The sequence below is a fragment of the Equus quagga genome, chromosome 1 (assembly GCF_021613505.1).
Source record: "Equus quagga isolate Etosha38 chromosome 1, UCLA_HA_Equagga_1.0, whole genome shotgun sequence".
Taxonomy (NCBI): domain Eukaryota; kingdom Metazoa; phylum Chordata; class Mammalia; order Perissodactyla; family Equidae; genus Equus; species Equus quagga.
The window spans coordinates 141593735-141614931 of NC_060267.1; the positions used below are offsets into that span (position 1 = coordinate 141593735).

A 21197-nucleotide genomic window follows, 5' to 3' on the forward strand; every position below is an offset into this window, starting at 1 on the left:
TTAAAAATTTTTTCACTAAAGATATTCCGGAAATTTTCCATATTATGACTTATAAACCTCAATTTTTCCAGCTTCATTGAGATATTATTGACATACAACATAAGTAAGTTTAAGGTATACAATGTGATTTGCTACACATATATATTGAGATCTACCTCATTCTTAAGGCTTCATAATATTCCAGTGTACAGATGTGCTATAATTTTTTTTTCCTGAGGAAGACGAGCCCTGAGCTAACACCTGCTGCCAATCCTCCTCTTTTTGCTGAAGGAGATTGGCCCTGAGCTAACATCTGTGCCTATCTTCCTCTATTTCATATGTGGGACGCCTGCCACAGCTTGGCTTGCTAAGGGGTGCATAGGTCCGTGCCCAGGACCCGAACGAGCCAAGCCCGGGCTGATGAAGCAGAGCACAGGAACTTAACCACTGCACCACTGGGTGGACCCCTAAATGTACTAGAATTTAATCAATCATATATTAGGTTCCAGACTTTTAATATTACAACGTTGCAATGAACATCTTGTAGATGTCTTTGCATATGGGTGCTGGTGTATGTGGGACTGAAAACTGGAAAAATATGGCTGTCAAGTAGTATAGAGCACTTAGAATTTTACCATATATTGTAAATTACTTGCCAAACGGGTAATACCTATTTACAGTCCCACCAAGAGTATATTAGAGTTCCTATTTGCCCTTAGCCTTGCTAATGCCTCACCTGAACCATTCTCTTCTGCATCACCACTTTCTCCCTCTCTCTGCTGGGTTATTCATAAAGTTCCCCCTCCAGCTATTACCCACTTGTCTGCTCTTTCTTTACTCCTAAAACAAAGTTGTCTAAACTGGCAGTCTCCAATCTCTCCCGATTCTTTTATTCTTTACATTTCTATTATGGAAATTCTTAAGCATGCACAAAAGTAGAGGAAATAGAATAATAAACCCCTACATAAGCCCCTATGTATTTGTCACTCAGCTTCAACGTAACATTTTGCGCATTTTACCTATTTCCTGCCCCCTGCCTTTTTTTTCTTGGAATATATTTAGGTAAATCCCAGTCATAATTTCAACCACAAATACTTTAGTATGTATCTCTTAACAGATAAAGCCTTAAAAAAACACAACAAACGTGGTCACTGTATCATTATTTCACCCAACAAAATTAATAATTCCTTAATATCATCTGATATCCAATCCACCTTACATTTTCCTCTAAGTGTCTCGAAAAATGTCTAAGTTTTTTTTGTTCAAATCAGGACCGACATAAGTCCTTTAAGTTTCTCCAATTTGTAAGTCCTATCATCACCACCTTTATTTTACACTTTCAATTTATTGAAGAAATTGGATTACTCATCCTACGGAATTTCCCACATTCTCGATTTAACATGTTAACATGTTCCTCGGTATCCCATGTTTTCCAATCTTCCTCTTCTTGCTTGAGGAAGATTGTCACTGAGCTAACATCTGTACCAGTCTTACTCTATTTTTGTATGTGGGATGCCACCACAGCTCAGCTTGATGAGGGTAGGTCTGTGCCCGGGATCTGAAACCAGGAACCCTGGGCCACTGAAGCAGAGTGTGTGACCTTAACCACTACACCACCAGGCTGGCCCCAATATCCCGAGTTTTTACAAACTGATTGTTAGATGCAGAGGCTTGATTAGATTCAGGTTCAATTCCATTTTGGGCAATAACTCATCATGGCTGGTGTTGGGTTCTTAGTATTGCAACACATCGCAGGCATGTAACATCTGGTTGTTCTTTTTTCAGTAATGCTAAGATTGATCACTGAGTTCAGATGTTACCAACCTGAGCCATCCAAAAAATGTTTCCCATCATCAACTTTCACCTAATACTTTTAGCAGCCTAGATCCATTACTTCACTAGAAGTGACAAAATGGTGATTTCTTAACCCGATCATTTCTCTGGCTATATTTAGCTATGATTCTTAAGTGAAGAACTTTCCCTTATCAAGTTAACGTGATACACAAGAAAGTCAGGATAAACGCTTCATTTTTCCAGTTAGCAATTTTCAAAATAATGGGTTGGTGCCCTAGCAACCTCCAAAGGTAACCAATATTTTGGTTTTTTACCTACCATTATGACCTCATGGATTTTCATATGTTTCAATCCACTATTCCTTTTGATGCTTAAATCGTTCCATCTTTTGCCAATGGGAATCCCTTCAAGTTGGCTCCTGGGTCCTTCTGACACGACGTTACTCTGATTATTTCCTAGCTTTCAGACATAAGATGTTCCAGCCTCATGCTGTCCCTTCCCTGCCCCTTTTAGTGGGACAGACTTGGTGCTACGGTGGACCTTACTGCCGGGTTGTGACTTTTTCTAGGTCTTTTCAGTGGACAAAACTATGCAAAATGTGTTTTTCAGAAAGAGAAAAATAAATTACAGTATTTAGTATTTCCAATTGAAATATACAACCACAGGGCTTTTACTTTATTTTTGTATCTCTTTTCTCTTATGGTGAAAATCTTGGCTCTTAATTCCATTGAACATAATAAATATTTGCTTTATCACATATAAATATATACACACAGTTTCAAAATGACACCACCAATATCGTTGCTAAAAATAAAAAATCCCGAATGCAGTTTAAGATTTCTTTGGTCTGTAGAACATATTCCACTAGGAAAGTGCAGACAAAATGCTGGGCTTTAAAGTCACTTGAAGGAATTCTTCTATGTGTGGTTATACCTCCAACCTGATAGTTAAATTTTAGTTTTGAGTCACTTTTAATTTTAGAAAACACTGACAGCATCCCAAAGTGAAAAGTATAAAACAAGATACAGATCTAGTTGCCATCCCTGTCGAGTTCCCTACCACCACCACCACGGGAACTGATTTATTAGTTATTGGTATAACTAATTCTTCCATTGCATTTAAAATAGAAAAATAGGAGCAAATGCCTATTTCTTCCACTCGTCTCCTCCTTTCTTGCACAGTAAGTAGCACACCACACCACCTATTCTTCACCTCCTCTGCTTTAGAGATAACTCCAGAATAGTATTCAGAAACAGGCCTCATTTCTTTTTATAGTTGTGTGGTATTCCACTGTATGGAAGTACCATTGTTTCTTCCATCAATCCCCTCCCACATTTGGGTGGCTTCCGACCTTTAGCAGTTATAAACAGTGCTATAATGAAGATCTTCGTGCATACGCCATTTCGTATTGTTGCCAGCACACCTCAGACAGGTTTAGAAGTGAGACTGCCTGGCTGAAGGATAAACCTATATTTAATTTTGCTAATTATTAACCACTTCCATCCATAGGAATTTGTGCTTTTCAGAGTGCCTGTTGCCCCACTGTCTCACCAGCAACAGACTGCACTGTGTTACTTGGATTATTCCCAATCTCATAGGTAAGAAAATGGGCCTTGGCATCTTGGTAGTCTAAATTCCCATTTCTCTTAGTAGGCATGTCCTCATATGTTTAAGGGCCATTTGCATTTTCTCCGAACTGTCTGTTCATATCTTTTTACCCATTTTGCCAATTTCTCAAAGTTCAGAAATTCTTCACATATTAGGGCTATATTTGCCTTTTGTTATAAATGTTGCAAATATTTTTGCCAATTTATTATTTACTTTTTAACTGTTTTTTTAAGACCACCCAACACTACTATTTTCAGTTAAAGATACAAACCTTTCCTTTTATTGCTTCTGGATTTTCAGTCATAGGGAAGTTTCCCCTACTCTCAGATTATAAAGAAATTCACCGTTTTTTTCTAGTTATTTAGAAGGTTTCATTTTTACAGTTGGGTTTCTGATACATTCAGATTTTATCCGTGTGTATAGTGTGAGAAATAGATTCAATTTTATGTTCTTCCATATAGTTAAGCACATTTATCTCAACTCCATTTTCTAAGTCTTTTCCTCCATTGATAGTATGCTTCCTTTATATACCAAATTCCTGGACTTTCTCTATATTGTTTACAGTATGTTATGATATCTAGTAGAGTTATCCCCTCCTTCCCTACTCTTCTTTTCTAGGGTTCTTCTGACTATCATTGTTTCTTCTTTCCAGTACCTTCACACAGGGAAAAACTTGTTTTACTTGGATCTAGTATGCCCTTTAAAGTATAAAAATATATATATACATATACAAATGGAGACATTTCAAAAGTATTTTCTAAATAATACTCTAAAACGAACTTTAAGCAACCTTGTTTTTGAAAATTAGTTTTAGAAGAAAACAGGAATCATACTAAGGGATGTGTGCACATGGGTAGAGCCGTGTATGAAGGTCCCAGCACTGCAGGGCAGCCTTCCCTCAGAATGCCAACAACTGCTACTGAACACTTACTGGATCCATGGTCCTAAGACAACTAATATAAATGGATGGGGCCATACCAGAAACTCAAGAAAATACACAACACTATCACAGTAAAATTTATTCTGTAAAATAAAGTACACTGTGCATAATCTAGCAGAGATCAATTACTCTAACAGAATTTTTTTTAAAGAAAACATTTAGCACCCACATATTTTCAGGAATTTGAGGATTGTGACCTTCTCTGCTAGTTCAATCTTCACAAAATTACATATACTATAGCCCAAGGTAAAATTTAACTTTTAAAAAGAATTATGACACTATTTTTCAAATAAAGCAAAATCAGTCAGTGGGAAAATAAGTTCTACCTGACATTTGGGTACATCTTTTTCCTGAATCACTTGGCACATACGTGGCCAGAAACCCCGTAGCTTACTAAGTGAACCCAGTAACTTTCCTCAAGGGCTGGAACCAAGTTTCCTGGGCAGAAACTCCTGTACAAGTGAAAACTGTCATATGGCCAGCAAAGAATAATTAAGAGACACTGGAGAATATACCAAACAAAAATATTACCCAAATTATTTTACCACTTAGAGGTTTGAATCTGGCCATCCAAAATACTAACAAAAAAGTAAAGGCTACTTTCGTTCTTAAAGTAGAGAAATCTTACAACATGTCTTGGCTCTCACGTTACCTTTCACATTAATCTAGCTAATCCGACAAGTGAGACAAACTGTTCATGGGGAAGCTATCTGTCATGCTTCAGTATAATTTGCCTATTCTTTTGTAGGGGAGATGATGCTGAAAACAGAACATTTGGTCTTTCTGGCAGTTAATCAACGGTGATACCACCTTACAATTCCTAACAATTACAAATCTCCTAATTAACCATTTAAAAAATGTAATAGTCAAAACCATCAAACCATTACTTGTTCTACCTCACTGTTTTTATTTACATAATCACGTTTTTCCTAGACAAGCAAGGTTTTGTCAGCAAAATATACGGCAAAGATGCCTTTTTGGTGACAATTCTATTCAATTTTCTTCTTCAGAGGGTTTTCTCAGCAGCCAGTTACCACATGGAGCTTTTTCACAGTTTCAAAGAAGTTTTCCTCACTTTAAAACAGCAAGAAAGTGCTACACTTGATGGTAATTATTGTTAAATAGTTCAATCAACCTGATAGAATTTTTGTAATATAACTTCAAGTATGTAAATTATTTAATTAACACAAAACTCAAAAAAAAACAAAACCCAAGTGCTACCTTATTTCTGGTGCTGTGAGACATAATAGCACCAACTATTTTTATATTTTAGTGGTAAAAATGTAATCCAGTTTTAGCACCCATCTATAGAGTTAGATGTTAATGAAAATATATGATTTGGCTTACTGGAAGGTAACAGTCTTAATATCCTCTCAGTCAGGGAATCTGTTCCTTTGAAAAGCTGCATCCTGGTTCACAGAAGAGTACTAATGGGGGTTTTTAAAAAGAACAGTTCTTTTACTTAAGGCTTTTCAGTACTTGAATCTCTTAAGTATTAATGTCATGTTTCGCTGGAAGTGGAGAATTATATCACAAATAGACGACTCCACAGAGTTATGCTGATGCAGATATGTCAGGATGGATGACATTCAAAACGTTGAACATGGCTTTGCAGCCATAAATAGAGAACATGGGAAAACCAGAAAAATTAATGCTAGTGATCAACTCCCATCTTTTTAACCAAAATGCTATCTCATCACTCCATTTCAAAATGAAGTATTCTACACAAGTGACAGTTTTACATAAAAACACATTGAATTTTGATTAACTATATCAGTTATTAGACATGGTAACAACAAGCAAAGAAAATAAAGTGCACTTTTACAGGATATAAAATAATAGACCCAGAAATCACTCTTTAAAATTGGCAATATAGAATGTAATATAAAAAGTACTTGACATAGCAAAGTTATATAGAAATAAAAAGAATTTCAGTTGAAAAATTCTAATTTTTCACTATAGCAGAAGGACAAATAACCTTTATTAAAGCTATTAGCTTTAGAGACTCTTGTATATTTCGATTTTGTGTAGGAGAAAGGAAAGCCATTCTTCTAGAAGGCACTAACTGGTTTAAATGTGCAAGCAACTTCACAAAGAAAACATGTGCAAAGTACAGTCAAGAAGACTGCCTCATTCTTTTGTTGTATTCCTTACTCTTCACCATCGACTGAATTACTGCTGAGGGATTGTATCAGTCAGTATGTTTTGCCACATCATCTTCAGTGTGCTCAGTCCACAGTGTCACAGATCTCTTTTACTTTCTGGTTGAAGTCTTCTGGTTGATCTGCATACACATAATGCCCTGCCCCAAGAATGGCCTGAGAAAGGAAAAGCAGTCAGACGGTCAGTGTGTAAAAGCATTTAATAAAATGCAATGACATAGGCAAAGACACTAAGCAATGAAAGTGAGAACAGCTATATGTAAATAAAACATAAAAGAAAAACCAACACTGATCTGTAGTAATTATACATTTCCAGCAAATTAAGGAGCTGAGAATAAAGAGAAAAATCTATTGAACCTTACTAAAATTTTAATATGCAAAAAAAAATTCTAAATTGACTACTAATGATAGGACCAGCAGATAAACTGAACAAAGTGAGAATGTACTCCTTGTGAGGTGGGAGTTGCTCGAGGTGCTACTGGACCTGTCCTGCTTTTAGTCACTCCTACCTCAAAGACTCTCTGCCTCTAGGGACAGGCAAGGCCCCCAAGAAAGGCAACTTACTGTCTGGACATGAAGACTTGTGTGGGCCAAACTCTGCCCCTATCATAAGTGATATCAGGTCTCTGACTTAGGCTGCGCGTTTAGTTCAGATGTGAAAGCAGAGAAAGCCACACACTTACTACTGTCTTCACATATGAATGTGGTCGTAATGACTGGATGCTGGTACCAGAATTGCCATCTATGCAGGATCGGGCGCCATAGATCACTGAAACTGGAATGTCAGGGTGCATTTTACCAATTCGCTGGAGCATTGGCCTTTTTGCCCATCCGTAAGGAATAGTCATATTTTTGAATGCTGTCTCACCGCTTAAAGGAAAAGGAGAAAATCACAGGTATTACTTCTGTGGATGAGTATGTCTCACACTCATACCTCTATCAAAACACACTCATATTTAGCTTCTCAAGACCCCATTTAAGAAAAGCCTCAGCTTAAAGGGAAAATAATTTACTAAAATTGTAAGGAACAAACCTCACGGAAGACATATACTTCTGTATATACCGCACAGAAGATATATGTTTTGTTAGATAAACAAGGATGCTCCAAACTCTGATTCATGAAAAAAAAAGTATCATGTTCTAAATCCAAACAAGCAACCCTAACTCCGTATCATTAAATTATTAAATTCCCTACAGGGATAAGCTAAAATGTGTTTTTTCAGTCTAACATTTCAAATATAGAAGGTAGCTTTTCCACAGGTTCATGGTACCAGTTTTTTACCTGTAATGGGAAAATCAATAACAAGATAAGAAGAAACTCAGATTAAGTATTCTTTTTGTATTGTTTATATTGTTAATTTTCTTATTTAACTTATTTAAATTTCTTATTTTCTTATGGTGTTTCTTATTCAAAACACCACAATTTTTATTATGGTGTTTGACATTTTAAAAAATCTCTCTGGCTGGGGGGAGACTGTGCCTCCTGGAGCTAGCAAATTCTTAGAGGTAGAAAAAAAAAAAGTGAGGAAGGCTGACTCTGCATGAGGAACATGTCTTTGATATGCAAACTAACCAATCTGGAGCCATATCTCTTCTGTCCAGCCCACATATCCCAGGAGGCAATATTCCTCTGCCTTAATCATCTCAGGGCTAGGTAAATAGAGACCAACCCTACATCTTAGAGGCCACAGAAATTATTCAACTAGCCAGTCCTAAACTGTTCATCCTTCCCTGCCTTGCCTTTTCTGAAGAATCCAATGAAGGCTGTGGCCTAGACTTTTCCTTCACCCCTATGTTCTGCCACCTGACCAAAATCTGGCAGCCCCCTGTGACCCTTCATGACATTCAGTGACCCACTCTCTAGGACCTGTGAATATAATAAAATTTGTTTTCTTGGGCCTCTTCTATATCTTTTTTCGTGACCACACCTGACTGACCATCACATAAAAGAACAAGGAACACTTGGCAAACTCCCAGGATAGATCCATTTTGCTGTCATTTCTGCTTCCATTGTGGTACTAGGCAAAATTCCAAAATGTATTTTATGAAGAATTCAAGTTCCTCCACAAGAAAGGCAACACACTAGGACTACACAGACCTGGGTAATCACGAAATGTGAGTAAGCGAAGAATAAAACACTTCAGTCATGCAGGGAAATAGATGAGGTACCTGGGACAGACCAGGTGGAAGTGAATAAAGATCTAATCTACCAGACCCAAATGCCTAGTGAGTCACAAAACATTAATCTCTTGAGTACCCCAAACCGCTCCAGCCTCCCTCACTCTTGGCAGAGAACCTCTAACCTACTTTATTCAAAAGACTAAGGCTACAGCTACACTTCAACAGCTTTCACGGCCTCAATCTTTTTAATAAAGTGTGTGTAGATATCTTCCACCAAAAGTGAGGGAGGAAAAAAGGCGAGGGAGGCTGACTCTGCATCCAGCCACAGCCTTTCACCCAAGCCTCAGTCTTAGAAAGGACGAGGTACTACTTCTATGTTTTAAAATGTGGTCCACGGCCCACCTATACTAGAATCATCTGCAACATTTGTTAAAGAGGCAGCCCATCTTTAACAAAAGGGCTTTTGTTAAAGGCCCAAAAGTACCTGCTGAATCAGAGTCTTAGAGACAGGGCTCAGGAATCACATTTTTGACAAGCTCTCCCAATAATTCTGGTACACAACGAAGCATGAGAACCGGAGCTCGCACCTTGACACTCCATTCTTGATCCTCTCCCTAGGGACTCTAGGGTCTTGTCTTTCAGGTTTTTCCTAGATCTCCACTAACTTCAGGCTCTGTTTTCTCCATGGGTGCCTTGCACTCAACATCCCTAAGTCATATTTTTTTAAAGATAAGAAACACTTCTGTTTGGTCCTCTTGCTCCCTCTAGCTACTACGCTCTCTCTCTCTCTCCTTCTTCTAATCACTGTCAAAATACATGTAGAAGCCCCCTCCCCCTCTACTCAACCCCTCTCCCATGGCAGCAGTGTTTCGGATGCCGATCTATAGACATTAAGAGTTACTCTGTAGAAAAGGGGTATAATCATCAACTGAACTTGAAAAATGTTGCATAGCATCTCCCATGCATTTGGGGATTTAATACCGTTTGGCAGAGTAAAAGATTATAAGAAGATCCAAGGTACAGAAAACCATTTACTTTTGTTTTAATCCAGCACCCCTATTTTTGTAGAATATTCATACTCAGTTTGGAAATGCTATTTTACTTGAAACTCTCTCAACTCCAACCACTTTCTAGAACTGCCTAAGACCAAGATTTCCTCAAGTTACCCATAAGCACCTTAGGGCAAGATAAAGTACATCTTGCTTTTTAAACTCCCATCAGAATCTAGTACAATGTTTTATATAGTAGGTATCCCATGAATAGATGAGTAAGTTAAGAAGTAATAGTCATTTAACTACTTGTCCTTTTAAATTTAGTCATTTAACTACTGATAAAAATCTCCTGGACTATTCCTATATTTAAAAAAAAAAAGTCTAAAACACAAACACAGTAAATTTAGAATCATAACCCTTACCTTGGAGTCTGTACATTACAGTGGTAGATGTATTCTGTCACAGTATCATCTTCAAACATCGAAGAATACTTCCGTTTGAAATCAGGCCTTAAACGCTGCACCAGACTTAAACCTATTTAACAGGAAATGAGTGTTTTAAATTATAATAGACTTACAGACTAATTAAGACGAAGTTTTAGTGTTTGCTTGTATGCTGTGTTACATGCTACATATATACATGTATTCAAATATATGTTTTAGGTAGAAAAAAAGCACAGATCCTAGAAGCTGCTCTCCTCAAGTTCCCTAAGGAAAGATCAAAATAAAAATTAAAGAGTTAAATATAAAATTTAATTTTATAAATATATATCTTTTAATTTTATATTTTATTTATATATATTTATATATAAATATATAAATTTATATTTATAACTTTATAAATATAAATAAAATAAAAAATTAAATATAAAAATATACTGACTTACAGATGTGCTTTAGAAGCTCAAAACATAAGTTAGTTGTCTAAGACTTCTTTTTGTAGGAAAATAAATTCTATTAAACATGGCAGGTGAACAGAGCAGCTCACACATAAAATTAACTTATTAACTTGTATTTCTTCCACAATTCCAACACATTAACATCTAAATAAAGTGAATTGGGATATATAAATATTTCTGTGGGAAAATAAATTCAGTTTCTGCTTGGGTCACTAGCAATACTCCCTGCTAAGGCCATCCACAGTGGCCTCCATGGTGCCACTCCTGAGGTGAGAGGCAGGGGCTAGGCCCCCAAAAGAAAAGAGGGAGAAGAGCGGGAGCCTTCGTCTAGTCATCTATTTTCCCTTCTAGGGTCCCCAAGACTGGTCAGTTTCTCTTTCTGCTATCACTGTCCATTAACCTAGCAAAGTCTTACTTCTTTCGTGGCCCTACCTTTCTACCTGCGAAGGAATTATACAGCTCCATCAAGACTTTCTAGGATGCAGCTGACACTCTACATCACCCCCCACTAGCACCTCCACATGCAAGCCATAATGGGAGACAGAGGACATGGCTTTAAAGGTCCCCTCCCCCCTAAGCATCCTCCCTCCCCCACCACTGTCTCCAAATTTCTTCTCATACTTTAACTTTTCCCATAATTGCTACTTGTGTAACTGTGAGCAAGCAAAATCCACTTATATTTCAGGACTATACAGATTAAACGATGTAGTTCATCAAAGGAGAACCAGGTACCTAAGAAGGAGTGGCTCTATTAGAGAGGGGTGAAAGACTGAGGGGAGGGAAAAAGGCTATTTATAAGAACACTGAGGGAGCGTAGTGTGGTTACCAGTTCAACTCCTGTGCCCTCGTGTGATTCCTGCAGTCCCACTGTTCTCCCTACCTCAAAGGGCAAGGAGGGTCGGGCCTGGCTGAGGGGTGCAGAATCTAGTCACCTATGCAGCAGTATTTCCATACCCTCACCCACAACACCCCCCCCACCCCACCCCCCCCATACCCCATGCCTCTCTTCCTTTCCTCCTGTAACAGAACCTAACTTTTGTATATTAATTAGGCAGCAACATGCCCAGGAAAGCAAGCCCCTCACTCATCACTTGGGAACAAATCACGATTGATCGGTCACAGAAATTTCTTCTTTTCTGCTGGTAGAAGAACTAGGGGTGGGCAGAAACATAAGCGGAGGTCTGCTGGGGACTTCCAGGTAAGATTTTTTCCCCCTGACAAAGAGCATCTTGGAGAGAAGAACCATTTTCCATGCTTTCCCTTCTTGCTCAGAGTGCTGCTTTGTGGGACAATGCTTCCTGCCATAGCAGCCATCACACAACTGTGAGGAAAAAGGTCAAGAGAATCACAGACACAGACTCAAACCCTAACAACAATTAGCTAGCTACGAGAACAAATGCTAAAACCACCTGCCTCTAGACTGCTTGTTAAGGAAATAAGAAAAGGCCTTATGTTTTAAACCACTTAGGCAGTGAGTTACTTTCAGCTAGAAGTGCTTCTAACTGACATAAGTTCTAAGAGAAAAAGGCAGAGGTCCAGACCATCACCATCTCCGACAACAAGGAAAGGAAATTCCCTTGGCTGTGGGGCTGAGATAGAGGAGCTGAGAGTCAAGTGAACTTAAATCAGACTAAACATTGGTACCCTCAAAATATGACCAGAAACACAAATAAGGAGTCCCCAAAATCTTTGTGGAAAAGGATGACTATCTTCTAAACACTCTAACATTATGGGGCAAGGAAAGAATTTGTAAGTGTGATGGTGTCTGTCGTTCCCATGGTGGATCAGTCAGGCTTTGTGACCTACCTGCCGGCTGGATATGATCAACCAGCCAAATGCTCTCTAATGTTCACCAACAGGTCAACATGCTGCACTTCTCCCAATGTGCTGGGCTAGCAGATAAACCTCCCAAAGACACTCTGCTTGCTTGGCTTTTTTCAGAATGTTCAAGGCCAGCTATCCTCATCCTCAGCATTTCCTGTCTTTCTCTGCTTTGCTAATTACCTGTAATGTTTACAATATAAAGACTCCTCTTCAAGGAGAAGAGTCTGGTTTCATTCAACTTTATGAATGGACTGGTACTTTTTAGGAGGAGGAGAAAAATTGTTTCCATTTTTTTGTTTTAAGATTTTCAACTAAAATACTCCTCTACTGCTAATCTATAAACATTCTGTTTTCCTAGGACACAGACATAAGCACTCACCAAAGGGCCCTGCAATCCTGAGGCCAGCTAAAGGGTTAAAAGGAGTCAATGCTGCTCCCAAGGCTCTGATCCAAACTGGAATTGGTCTGTCTTGATCAGCAAGGTCTGGTCGCTCAGGAAAACCCCAAGGCTCCACTAAAATGAGATGATTAACCCTGTTGGGGAAAGAACAGATTTAAGTTCATTTAGCACATTCACCCTAGGACGATAAAGAACTAACACAATTTGTAAAGGTAGAATGAACCACTTTCAAACACCTTTACATCAAAGAGAAAACTAATGACTGAACAGGATACATCATGCTCTTATTCTGTGTGAATTCTTGAGATTTAATAGGATTTGAGAGGTGTATGGTAGAAAGAGGGCTTCATTTTTAATGTATCTAAAAATGGATAATAAAGGATGTGTGAAAGGGTACATGAAAACTATGTGACTATCCTTGAGAAACAAGAAAAGATAGCATTTGTTGTTATTTAAGCTACACTCTGGCAGATGATATAGATCACCAACCATTCAGAAAAATCCAATGGTTCCATGTATCTCAAGGGTGACACTAAAGAAATGACTGAGATTAATGTTATACTCATATGGCTTCAGACACCAACAATAGTTATCTCCTATTCTACCAATCATTTTAAAAATGTAGTAGGCATTAGGACTTTAGGCGGATTCAAAAGGACTTTAAGTGAACTTTTCACAAACATAAGGATAATGTAATAATATGGGCTGAAAAAATACCCCCTAGTTTGGGATTCTAGCTTGGTAAATAGGAACACACCTACCCTACCCATGACATCATGGTATACTGGTATTAAATTCTGTTCCTAACCCTTCCTAATTTTCTTCTTTACTGACCAAACAGAAAACCTTCAGTCTCACCTCACATAACATTGTTTCATATCACTAATACTTTTATTTCTTCCATCTTATGAAACCTCTATGTGATGAAGGAAAACCAGAACTATCAGCAATACCTCTATGTGGCCAAATCATGGTCTTATACATCATAAAGATCCTGAACAAAGTATAAAGCTCCTCTTGACACAAGATGATATTCAGCTGTAATCAAAACACCCAACAAATACCAGCAAAAATCTCCCAAGGATGAATAATAATTCATAATTATTATTTATTTATTAAAAATAAAATTATTAAACATGATTAAATAAAATTATTAAATACTATATTATTAAAAATAAAATTATTTATTAAAAATAAGCCATAATTGAACCAGAAAGGTAAAAAAAACAGAACATGAGAATAGATGGCTATTATTCCCTACAGAAAATGTTTCATTATTTTTGTCAGCACAAATAAAGATGAGTTAGTAATGAATCCTTTGCTTTGCTGCATTTTCCCAAACAGAAAGCTTCAGAACATAGACTAGATCATAAAGCTCCAAGCCCTTGGAGAATACTCAGCCCAATCTTTCATCCTACAGATGAGAAGGAAACTGAGATGCACTATGTGACCCAGTCCAGGACACAAAGCTAGTTAATGTAGAACTCAGGCTAAAACCCATACTGCCTCACGCCAGTATACTAACGGATGCCAACAAGCCGTTGGGCAGAAGGCTCTGTCTCCTAAGAACATGCCAAAAAACATAAGATAAACATATCAGTAAAGGTAAAGCTGAAGTTTCAGCAACTCTAGGCCAGTCCTAACACTGTACTCTAGATTTCATAGCCTTCAGAAGATTTGTGGAATGTAACTAGGAATCTTTATGGCAATATATGATACATGAGATTTCCATATACTCAAGTGCCTTCACTGCTTTAAAGTGTTAAGAGACTATTTTCTAACAGTGTATGGGAAGGGGGATAGGAATGAGTTTGTTTTGTTTTTTAATGGCAGAGACCATCTCTGATATTTTGACTGTCTCCTAAATTCCTCTTATTACAGCCCACAGTGAGATCTGAGGTGGGTGGGAGGGCGTGCCAGGGGTATGACTGGAATTAATGAAACAGCCACCTAGTTGAAAGCAGCAAACAATCATGTTAGGAAACAGCCAGTATTACTCACTACTGACTTACCTCCTAAAGAGAAAATGAACCCTTTATTAAACATACTTTACCTTAAAAGATGATTAAATTTTTGTTACAGATTTGTTAAGGATCTGGCCCAGTCTGGTCTAGGCTCTTACTGACCTGCTACCTCAAGAAGAGGCAGGACAAAGGAAAACCTGAGGGAGGGAAACTCTCATCTATCCCTGGTTAAGTAGTTATTCTATTTTTGCCTTAGTTTTGGCTTGCCTTGTTTAATATGGATCTTCAAAATATCATCTCTAGGGGCTGGCCTGGTGGTGCAGCAGTTAAGTAAGCACATTTTGCTTCTCAGCGGCCCGGGGTTCGCTGGTTCGGATCCTGGGTGTGGACATGGCACCGCTTGGCAAAAAGCCATGCTGTGGTGGGCGTCCCATGTATAAGGTGGAGGAAGATGGGCATGGATGTTAGCTCAAGGCCAGTCTTCCTCAGCAAATAAAAGAGGAGGATTGGCAGTAGTTAGCTCAGGGTTAATCTTCCTCAAAAAAAAAAAAAAAAACCATCTCTAGGTAAAATGCCAGTTTAACAAGTTATACAAAGTATATATACTAGAGCAGATAACTTTCCTTTTTTTTGGGAAAGGAAGTAAATTGCCCCAATAATTGGTCCATCCTCTGTCTTCAGAACTTAGCATGGTGCTTAACACTTGGAATATGCTCAGCACACATTCCATGTTCCCTTTGGTCCCTGTCTATAAGGATACACAAATTTTATAAAGTATAACCATAGATTAAGCATAGGTGTTAGTCCAGTCTGGTCTCCCAGATGACATCAGAACATTACTGTTAATTTCTTATATTAATCTTGCAAGTTACTACTCATTAGTGAGCAGTAAAATCCATTTAGAGAGTCAGAGCCACTTTGGAATAGGAAAATATATCATAACAAGCATAACTCCATAAAACTTCTGTTTCAGACACACACACACATATAATTCTTACTTGAGGGTTATAGTCAAAAAAGTTTGAAACCCTTTTTTACTTTATTTTTGAGCTAACATCCATGCCAATCTTCCTCTACTTTATATGTGGGTCACCACCACAGCATGGCTAATGAGTGGTGTAGGTCCACACCCAGGATCCAAACCCATGAACTCGGCCTGCTGAAGCAGAGCACACTGAACTTAACCACTATGCCACAAGACCAGCCCCTGAAAACAATTTTTTAAAAGCTCTGCAGCAATGTCTAAATTGTAGTTATACATTATCTGCTTCCACCACACGTAACTGACCTCAGAAAGTAATTGTTGCTTATTTTTGGTTTAAGGATTTTAAATGAGACAGACCATGCAAAGCACTTAGGTTGGTGGCTATCAGATAATAAATACGCAGTAAATGTTGGCTAGTTATAGTAGCAAAAATAGGAAGACTATTAGACCACAATTTATTCCAGGGAGCACGGGAAAACAGTGATTAGAACCATGGGAGCAGCAAGTAATTTAACTTCTATTCTTCAGGAAAGCCTCATCACAGGTTTTGGCTCAGAGATTATTATAACCCGGCACCAGACTAAGTTCCCAGGCTATCTTCTCATCTCCTTTTCTAGTGAAAGATTATCTCCTCATCTGAAGAATTATTTGGTTTTAACATATATCTAAACTATTATAATATTCCAGACCCTACCCTGTAATATTCCACAGAGAAGAGCCTAATGGGATTGTTAGTTCACAGCCAAGATTAAGGAATGGGTCTAGCCAAACAGCAGATGTGAGTCATCCTATCACACATTTTTGTCAAGAATCAGAGACTCATTCAAACTACAGGGAAAATAAGAACCGGCAGAGCAGGAACAAGAGAACAGCCCATCAGTTTGGAAACATAAAAAGGCATTCTTCTCTGGGTTAGTCATTAGAGTAGGTCTTGCGTTTGAAGACGGTGAGCAAATTACAACCTAAAGAGCAAGGCGGTAGACAACACACCTGCTCCCACATGCTGGGACAGTTGAGTATAAATGCTAACAAGGGTATATAAACCTGACTCATGAGATTTAAAGTCAGCCACCAACCAGAAAACATACAAAACCAAGAACGATCAGACTCAGAACCAAAATGCACAAGGGAGTCTACGGGACGTACTTGAGGAACAAGGAAAGGAACAAGAAGACTAGAAAGGACTCTAGTCAGTGCATAAATGAGGCATTCTCAAGAAGAAGTTAGCCCCAGGTATTTCCCATTGGCTCCAAGCCACTGGGGGTGGGGGATGGGGCAGGTCCAGAGAACAAGCAACTAAACACCTCCAACTTCAGGTCAAGTACAACAGCCTTTCGTCATAAGAGGGGCCAACAAGAAATGTTCAGCCTAGGTCTACACAGTTAGGAGACAGCGCCAGGCAAGGTCAAAAGATCAGATGATCTGAAAACTTTTTAGTGGAGAAGTAAAGACCAGTTGTAACCTATTCTATTCTAACTTGGAATAGATCCCTTTGCTTAACACCTTCTTAGTAAGTAAAAGTTTCTATAGTGTCCTTTTCCTTAGTTTATAACAAATACGTATAAAACACAGATAGTCTCCCTATGGAGTCCTGAGCAGCAGGGGCCAGAAGGAAAGGAAAATTAAAAGAAAAAGCTAATAAGCACACAAACGAAAGAAAGGAGATGGCATCTTTGGCTATTATTGCTGGCTTACTCTACTCTCCCTTCATTCCCATCTTAAGGTGATCAGACACTTCCTGATGAAGAACGTTTTACAGAATGGCAGCCAGTATACCACCCAACTGTTTATCACATGGCACATTAATCTACAAGTGAAATTACAGATGGCATCTGTAACTATTACACACTGTGGTAAGAAAACTGAGATGAACTAAGGTCATCTTCTTGGAAGGAACCCAGGGGTTGTGCCCCCAGTGGAGTCATCTACTAACTGGTTCATAACTTCTCTGCCCACCAGCCACATGGCCTTTCCAGAATGGTCCAGACATCCACCTAGCATGGGGCCTTTGCAAGGTCTGTCCTCATTGCCTAGAATGCGCTCCTGCTACTCCCCTTTGAGACGTCAACCTCAGTTCAAGTTGCACTTCTTTAGGGTACCATATTGGACCCCCCGAGACTGGGAGAGGTTCTCATCAAGAGTTCTCACAGCACCGCCCACTTCCCATGCCCAGCACTCACCACAGCTGTCATGCTACTTGCGTGGTTATTTAATTTGAATCTCTTCCCACAATATACTGTAAGCCTTAAAAGCACAGAAAGTCACTCAACATTATTTAAACACAATCAATCTGCTGGAACATGGTGTTAGGAGTATTTCATTCATCACCAATATTTCAATGGAGGAATCATTTGGGCACTTTTACACAAAGTATCACAATTGCTGAATACTGTTTTTAAACAGTATCAAGAATCCACGTAAAATATGTGATCACTGCCACAAGTTAGGCTATAAACAATCTGTATGGACAGAGGCACTCTGTTGCTCATAGAAATGAAGCACCCAGGATGACCTACTGTACCAAAATAGAGAATAAAAACTGATGAATTTTTTCCATCATGAGAATCCTTCCTAAACAAGCACATTAAATTCGGCATATTCACTCTTGTCCTCAAACTGTCCTATAAAAATAAACAAAGAATGGAAGAATGGGGCTGCCCATAAAAGATAAGGACAGAAATAGGTATGGATTGGGACAGGAAGTCCCAACAAGTAAAAAATTGTCTTTGTGTTTATTTTTCCTTCCTGTATAGAAACAACAGAAATTAAGGAACTGTTGTTTTACTTAAAAGAGAAAAAAAAAAGATTTTCCATACCTGAGGAGGAAGAGAAAAAAAGCAACATTCTCTAAATCCATTAGGAGAAAAAAAAGGAAAGAGAGAGACAAGAAAAGATGCACAATGAGTAAAGAAATGAACTGAATCTCATTTGGTTTCTATTAGACCATTCTTTCCCTCCTCTCACAGCCTTTCCCCCAACCCTACAAACTTTTTTCTGAAATTCAAAGATTTATTTTAATCTCATGACAGCATAATAAAAATAGTAATTGTGGGGGAAGCTATGCATGTGCAGGGGTCACAGGGATTATATGGGAAATCTCTTTATCTCCCTCTCAATTTTGCTGTAAATCTATAACTGCTCTAAAAAAATTAAAGTCTTGGGCTGGCCCCGTGGCCAAGTGGTTAAGTTCACGCACTCTGCTTTGGCGGCCCAGGGTTTCCCCGGTTCAGATCCTGGGCGCGGACACAGCACGGCTCATCAGCCATGCTGAGGTGGCGTCCCACATGCCACAACTAGAAGGACCCACAGCTAAAAATATACAACCAGGTACCGGGGGGCTTTGAAGAGAAAAAGGAAAAATAAAATCTTAAAAAAAAAAAAAAATAAAATAAAATAAAAGTCTTTAAATACAAAAGGACTTGGATCAAGTGAAAGTTGGATAAGAGACATTTAGAGTAGGCAGTTCTGTACTTGCTTAGCTGATACTAAAAGGGCCACTCTATTGTACCAGAGACAGTATGTGCGTACCACAAGGAGGCTTCCCTGGCTCAGGTAAAACATTCCAGATCACACAGATAGCGACCCAGACAACCAGCCCATCTGCTCAGTATGAATGCAACTTGAAGAGACAGTTAACCGCTAAAGCTCACTTACTATGAGGTTTGCTCTAATTATGAACATCTACACTTGCTGTAATCAATTGTGTTTAACTGCATTCGGATCCGTGAGTCTACTGAACAGTTCTATTAACCGTAACTACACATCATCTATGTAAATTTGTATGAATTTCCTCAATCAGGATCAAGCAGAAAAAATTTCTTTATGGTATGAAATTAAAATGAGAAACATTAAAAGTAATGTTGGCAGTGAGGAACATCTGCAACAAAGGAGATGATGCGCCTACAGGAAAAAACCAGAGACATACTTATTCATTTATCTCTTTCCTCTCCATTGAAAGAGAAGTGCTTCAAGGAAAGCCATCCTGAAAAGCAACAGAGTAAAAAACCCAGGGAAAGGAGGAGGCCCAAGAGACTGTAACTTCTGCCTTCCCATACTATGTGCTACACTGGGGTATTATCCAGTCTATAAGAATAGAAAGAAAGAAATTTTAAAATCTTACTTTTATTTTGTAGCTTTAACACATTTCTAAATTAACTGAGGTTGTTGGTTCAAATGGCAGGTTAATTTATTAACTATGCAAAATATGTATATATATTATGTATATGTTAGAAAAAACAGTCTCACTAATATCTTTTTCTCACACATACACACAAAATGATCTCACCTTTATTTCCACTATAACTTGTTTTTATGAGACACAGTAACTTAAGATGTAAATTAACTGGTCAAAAGGGCTAAAACTGAAATCTTTCCGGTTTACACTTACATATATGAAATCAGTTTTTCTCCCAGAAAGAAAGTGGAAAGGTGGCAAATAAAAATGGCAAGCAATAGGATATTGGAGTATATGAGGAAGCCATTTGGTATAAACCTAATTCGGCCTGACTTTGTTTTTTCCAAAACGGCCTGACTGTGGCTATTGAGCACGCATTGCATATCTGCTTAGACATTTCCTATGGCCAGAACAAAGGCCCCTGAGATAAAGGTGCAACTTCCCCCCACATTAGCATTTCCTTACGGATAAGCATTTTTCCTTAGGCTAGGAACTGATTGCTGCAATCACCTTTGACCACCCAGCTCCCCTGTGACCACTCAGCTGGAGACAACAGACTGCCACCCTGCGGTGTTCACTGAGACAGAAGACCTACCTGCTGTTTCCACCAATCGCTGTGCCGACAGAGCAGTCTCCAGACTACTGTAAAAGGGACATTTCAATCCTATGTGAAACATCCTCTCTGGGGGTATATAACCACTCTGTGCACCCCACTTCTTTGGTGCCCTTTCTTCCTTTGGGAAGAAAGGCCCCGGGTTATAATCCTCAGATTTAAGCTCAGAATAAACTCACCCAAATTTTCATTTATAGATTGGTTATGGATTATTTTCGTCAACAAAGGTATAACATAACCAACTCCTATCTCTTAATACTTTTATGCAAGGTGGAAGGAGAAAGCAGAAAAAGAACATAAAATGGTAAGCTAAAAGGTGAATTTAGTTACAATTCTCTTTTCAGATTCATCTATTCCAGAAATATTTACTGGGCACCCACTATGTGCCAAGCACAGTGTTCTGACTGGACTTCATTCATTATCTGGGATACCGAAAATTCAGAGAACCTCATTATTTTTAAATTAACTTGTGTTTAATAATTTAAGTTTTATGCAGTTAAAATATAGGCTTCAATATCTAACATATTCTGTAGAGTTCCACTCAATATTTGACAGCAATCAGCCAATTTAAACATCCTACTTATTTCAAGCATTCTCACATTCGTCTATTGCTATTACTTAGTGGTTCTTGGTCCTGATACAGTACTTTAGTTTGATTTCTAGCATTAGGCACAAATATTCAAGAATCATTCTATAAAAGGTAGTCAGTCCAATGCAGAGATCACTGGCTTTATTTTATTTTT

At 38.4% G+C, this 21197-nt stretch overlaps 1 protein-coding gene across 2 annotated transcripts in view; it reads right to left on the minus strand.

Moving 5' to 3' along the window:
- Positions 1 to 4385: 4385 nt before the first annotated feature.
- Positions 4386 to 21197, minus strand: part of ABHD5 (abhydrolase domain containing 5, lysophosphatidic acid acyltransferase) — a 35931-nt gene continuing 19119 nt past the window's right edge. For both annotated transcript variants that reach the window (XM_046678899.1, XM_046678889.1), the window contains 4 exons: positions 12698 to 12852; positions 10019 to 10130; positions 7167 to 7353; positions 4386 to 6639 (listed from right to left, as the gene is read on the minus strand). In XM_046678899.1, the coding sequence (XP_046534855.1) occupies positions 6550 to 6639; positions 7167 to 7353; positions 10019 to 10130; positions 12698 to 12852 (544 nt within the window). In that variant the 3' untranslated portion in view covers positions 4386 to 6549. The remainder of the gene's footprint in view (positions 6640 to 7166; positions 7354 to 10018; positions 10131 to 12697; positions 12853 to 21197) is intronic.